At 46.8% G+C, this 5,790-nt stretch overlaps 1 protein-coding gene across 1 annotated transcript; it reads left to right on the forward strand.

Moving 5' to 3' along the window:
* Window positions 1-571: 571 nt before the first annotated feature.
* Window positions 572-4,908, forward strand: LOC144139009 (uncharacterized). The gene is made up of 2 exons (XM_077671510.1): window positions 572-691; window positions 3,828-4,908. The coding sequence occupies exons 1-2, from the start codon at window positions 598-600 to the stop codon at window positions 4,811-4,813; spliced, it is 1,080 nt and encodes a 359-aa protein (XP_077527636.1). The 5' UTR covers window positions 572-597; the 3' UTR covers window positions 4,814-4,908.
* The last annotated feature ends 882 nt before the right edge of the window (window positions 4,909-5,790 follow it).

Raw genomic sequence — 5,790 nt, forward strand, 5'->3', positions numbered from 1 at the left:
TGTTCCGACGCAAACGGCCATACGCGTTTTCTTAGGCGATAAGCTTGGTCTTTGTAAGCTGGCTTTCCCATATCGCGATCTATACGTGCGCGCGCAGACGCCATAAAATCCCGGACGTATAGATGCTATAGTATAGAATATAAACTTGGAACACTGGCACTGTACAAATATGACGTGTCCAGCTTGGTTCAAAGCAATGTCGGCACTACCGAATGCGTCAACAGGCTGAAAAAAAACTGCACGGGGACGTTGTCTAAACTGAATTCGGCGATCAATCAACGACAACTAAACTCGTTCAGAGTCATTTTTAGCTGGCGCTCCATAAAAGGGCTTCAGGTCAACTTGACAAGACATTGGGCATATCTTCTCAAGACAACGTCTTCTTGAAAGCAAGAGAATCAAGATAGAAGCGCTCAGACAATAGATTTTATGGTGGGCATCGAAACCTAGAACAATAAGCGGGTGCTTGTGCAGGGCTAGCTCGTTACACGCATAACGCTGTGTCGGTGACGCAATGAGGTAGGTTTCGTATATAAGGCCGGCGTGGCGTGTCCCAGCCGAGGTCTCCGAATGTGGTGCACTGCTGGGCCCACCACGATGGCTCACTTCTTTGGTGCTTGCGTGCTCACCGTCGCCGTTGCCTATGCGGCTGCGCAAGGGCAGGAAAAGCTTAATGAAGGACTCCTTGGAGGTAAGTCGACCACCAAACTCTCTAGTCCACGCCGAAGTGCGACAAATGAGCCTGCCCATCCGCACTTCAACGGATATGTGACTTTGCTGAACGTGATTCCGACTACGTTATTGACGCCCTGTGGCGGGTAAAAATAACTTTAAATGAGAGTTTAAATTGCTGAATAAAAATGTGACAATATTCTATCAATTTTACAGTGGAATCGATATTTACTGCATGACAACTGTACATGTTTCTGCATTAGAATTTTATTTAATGCAGAATTTTAGAATTATTAGTATGATTTTATTTTTGTGCTCCGTTTCCCCGAGTTACATATTGGCTCTTTAATAAATCAATATGATTAGGAGTGTAAGTAAAGCCACTATATATTTTAGCGACGAAAAATGCATTCGCGTCAAAAATGTTCCACGCCGTAACACTGTGTTGCGGTTACAACGCTAATTTAATTATTTCTTTGCAATGGCTGGTAGAAGAAATTGCGGTTGCAGATGGTTTGCCTAGACTTCATTGAAAAGCGAGTTACGTTTAAAACATAAGCGTACGAAAAAAATATGGGCATTTGTGGTCATTAAGGCGTAACAGGGCTTGTTTGCTTGATCAAATACGTGTTATTATCGTAACTAGTACAATGCGCTGAGGACGTCTTGTAAAGTAGCTTTTATGCCAAGCACTGCGAGTATGCATTGGTGGTTTCACTAATCACCGTGAATTTAGTATGCACAAGACGGTCCCCTCATAATAGGGACCCGTAGTCATAAGGGACTGTAGTCATTGTAGTCGTGGCCTTATAGCCCCGTAGTTCCGATGAGGTGATGCTAAAAGTTTCTTGCGCGTAGTACATGTGCCTGTAATGGGTGCGCACAAAGTGTTGCAGGTGGTCACTTTGGGTTTCGGAGCTAGGCTCCGTGTTCCCGTTGACCATGTTCAATCTTTACTTGGTCACGAGTACCAAAAATGGCTGCCCATCTAACGTCAAGTAATTGCAAATTCAGTGCGCTTACAGTTGGTGCAGAGCTGTGTCTCTAACGATAATGTTTATAAAGCAGTCTAAAACGTTGTCGATCGTTGATTAAAAAGCTAGCGGGAGAAAACTTTAGTGTTTGGTGCTCGGGCTTTTTTTCTTTGTGCAGTCTTTGGCTTCAGTTGGCTTCAGGCGACCATGGTGTGTAAGGATAGGAAATCTGGAAGCTAGTTTTTAAGTTTCTCTCTGTACTTTCCGTGTGCACTTGCTTTCAGAGTCCGTTCCTCTGTCTTTCAGTACAATGAGCGTACGCTGATATAAACGAGGCAGAAAATTCCCTCGTAGTAAACGTTCGTGTTATCATGTTGTATTGCAATAACCACTATTATCTTATTTGTAGAGAATACAACGGCTTCTGTATCCTATAGCACGTATCCTTTTGCAACGAGTAGTTCCAATTAATATAGACATTTTCCTGCCGGGCGATATTTTCCAGAGACCTGTTTAAACAGAACCCGTTAGGTGTTTGGCACAAAAACTTATCTTTCTCGTTGCTAATATAAGGGGCCAGTTACAATGCGCCTCCCAGCACCGATAAATTACAAATATAAATCTCCCGCGTAAAGCACAAGTCTTAATCTACAAATGTATCAGAGAAGTATTGTAAAGAGAATGCTTCTCGTCCTCCATAAGTAAGAATCGTAGTCCAAGTTACTCTAGAAAAAAAATGTTAATGTCATTTCTCGGGCATGCCAACGCGGGCGCTGTTCATTGGAAAACAAATGCGAAAATGAAGGGAAGATACTTAACACTTATTTAATAATATACTCTTCCCAAAATGTAAAAGTGTAACTTATCACCCTGACCTTTCTAATGTATAAGTCTGTGATGCAGTTTGCGCCAGCGTGAAATGCGCACATTCTATCACTCCCTGAAATTATCAAGAAGCTTTCGAGTTAGTGTGCAAATTTTCTATTCGTGTTTATTGGCAGCTACCGAATGTCCTAAGTGTGGAGACTAGGATTCTACCCAAATTATGTATTAAATGCAGAGCATTTCTTAGCCTCGCCTGTTCCTGCGTCGGACGGTGTCAACAGTTTCGCGACCGCAGCAGGTGCGCCTCTCCTTCCCTCCTCTCTCTCAACAGCAGCTGGCGTGCGCATGCGTCGTAGTCAGCCCGTTCGCTCCGTCGCGGTCTCGGCCTAACAGGTGCGTGATAGCAGCGCGGTGGGTCGTGGAAGGGCGCGCGCTGCTTGCGCATGCGCGCTCTCCCCCCCGTACTGCTCTCCCTCTACTGCGCGCGCTGCAAATATAGCGGCTAGCGGTCGCTCGTGTTTCAGTCACTGCGTTGCTCCTTCCTTCCTTGGTTGACGCTCGTGCCCACGTTTACTCGTGTCTGCTACTCCAGCATCACGGAAGAAGCGATGGAAGCAACACTGCCTTCAATCAGTACTGAGGCCCCAATGCTCCGCATTTACTCGTGTTCCCCTCGCGGGAAGGCGCGGGAATTTTTTATCACGTTACGTTAAAAACGCTGATCCGGAAATCATCTTGAAATCTATACTTACCGTACAACACACACAGAAAACAGAGGTGTAGACAAAACGAAATGACACCGTTCTGGCTGAAAACTGAAGTTCATTGTGCTTACAGGAGCAGTATATGCGAGAAATTATACACAAAACGTAATCAAATCCCAAAGTAAAACAACCAAGGCAAAATCAAACTGGCAAAAAAAATAAACAAAATAAACTGACAATAAACATTAAAGATCATGCTTATTTTTAGTTCGTTTATTAGCATCGCGGGTCATGTGTGCGTCATTAGGCCTTCACCACTTCGCGATAATGCTTCAGCGAAGAAAGCTTTAAGTGACTGCTGACTCATTGCGGCATAAAAAAATATGCATTTACAAAGGCTCGGTGATACTTCAGCCCTCGCCAGCTCTGGCCTCGAAGATATACGCCTTTTCGAAGGGCTGTCGACGCGCCCCGATTTCAAGGCGCCCTGGAATGAAAGCTCGCATAGATCCGTAAGGTAATCGCAGTATTTTAAGCCCCAGTGGTGTAGCATTTATCTTGTCAGAACCCGTGTTATTCTACTCTGTACTTTAACGAGACAGTAACCTGCAAACTGTCGTCAATTTATATTTGCGCCTAATGTATATTACAGGTGGTCCCCTATCTCACGGATTCAGTGGTGGCGTACCAGGAAGCAACGGTCTCGACAGTGGTTTCGGCGGTGACAATGGTGGCTACGGCCCAATGGCGGGCCCTAGCGGTGGCAGCAATGGCTTATTAGGAAGGGGTGGCTTCAGCGGCAGGGCCAGTGGCTTCGGACCTAATGGTAATCTCGGAGTTGGCAGCAGTGGCCGTGACCAGTATGGAAGAGGAATGGGTGGCCTGAGCAGTGGCAATGGTGGCTACGGAACAAGCAGTAGTTTCGGCAGTAGCAGAGACGGATTAGGAGGAAGAGGCAGTCTTGGCAGCGGCAGTCTTGGCGTAGGCAGCAGGTTTGGTAGCGGTAGCCGCGGCCGCTTCGGCGGACCCGGAAGTAGTGGTCCATATGGCGGAGGTGATAGTTTTGGAATCGGTGGCTCCGGAATGGGTGGTTACGGAGATGCCCTTGAAGGCGGGCTCGGTCGACCAGGAAGTACTGGATATGGCAGAGGAGGAAGCGGATACGGCAGTCGGCTCGGCGGATTGCTAGGAGGAGGAGGATTGGGTGGCAGCCTCGGCGGCAGCCGTAGGGGTATGGGCTCGGCAGGTGGATCTTCGCCCTCTTCTTTCGGCGGACTGAGTGGAAGAGGATCAGGAAGAGACATCGGTGGAAGCGGTGCGTCTGGCATCGGAAGTCGTGGGCTTTCTAGCGGCTTCGGTGGCCCAAGTGGAAGCGGTGGTTTCGGGCTGGATGGTTCAGGTGGCAGCGGCTATGAAAGCGGCTTGGGCGGAGGTTTGGGAGGAGGTTTGGGAGGAAGTTTGGGGGGAGGTTTAGGAGCAGGTCAGGGCACAGCTGGTGGCCTCGGTGGCCCTTATAGCCCCGGTAGTAGATTCGGACGTGGCAACAGAGGTGGTTTTCCTGGTGGCGCCGGAAGCTTGGGAGGAGGCTACGGTGGTAACCAGCAGCAAGAGACTAGTCAGCAGTCCGTCGTATTTTAACCAACTAAAAGAGTACACAAAAACGAAACCGCATTTGTTGTGAATAAATTGATGTATATTCAAAAATAAAAGTGAGCATTCTTTCGCTGTTTTCCACCAATGCTATTTCGGCCGCGGACGAAGGTCCTCTCGGATAATACGAAGATCCCAGAAAATTTTAGTTGCCCAGTACTACCGGACAGTTTGGTTTTATTGATTCCGGGTAGTACTATGCTTATAATTTGTGCAAATGACATACGGCGAAATATTTTCAACTGAAAGGTAGCAATGCACTGAGGCTGCTTCATAGTTGTATACTGTATACGCCATGCTTGTGTGCTGAAGTGTCAAAGCAAAAAAATATTAATGCCCTTCCCCTCTGTGAAGAAGGATGACCGGCAAAGCTGTACACAGTCCACCGAGTGCATGAACCAAAACATGTTTGTTGGTAATTTGCGATTGAGCATACTACCTAGTCAATTAGCTGAATAAAACTTGGAAGGGCCTGAGCTTTGTTCTAACGGACAAACACGAAGCTGTTTCCCTTCCGCGTCGTAGGCATCTTACTGTTTGTGTAACACACCAACCCAATACGCTCGACCACTGAGAGGCACCGGAAATGTCGCATTGGGCCATTTGACATTCAAGTTTACACCCCCCGTCAGCACAACGGACAAGTCATCAGTAAGGAGATGAAACCTATTGGAGGTTCTTGATTGATTGATTGATTGATTGATTGATTGATTGATTGATTGATTGATTGATTGATTGATTGATTGATTGTAGTATGCCCTTTGTAACTGGGTAATGACGCGTAATCTGATAAAAACTAATATATCTATTATTTATAGTCTTCGTTTAATATAGCAGCAAAGATCGTTTCCCCGAAGTCCGGTGTCGATCAGGAACCCAATCGCCCGGGCTCCGGTTGATTTAGCAGGTGGCTGGCAAGGCGATGGTGTTGAAGTTCTTGGAGGCGGCGGTCGAATTGACGAACT

Source organism: Haemaphysalis longicornis, unplaced genomic scaffold, assembly GCF_048455015.1.
Source record: "Haemaphysalis longicornis isolate Haplotype H1 unplaced genomic scaffold, Haemaphysalis longicornis Haplotype H1 scaffold_5, whole genome shotgun sequence".
Taxonomy (NCBI): Eukaryota; Metazoa; Arthropoda; class Arachnida; order Ixodida; family Ixodidae; genus Haemaphysalis; species Haemaphysalis longicornis.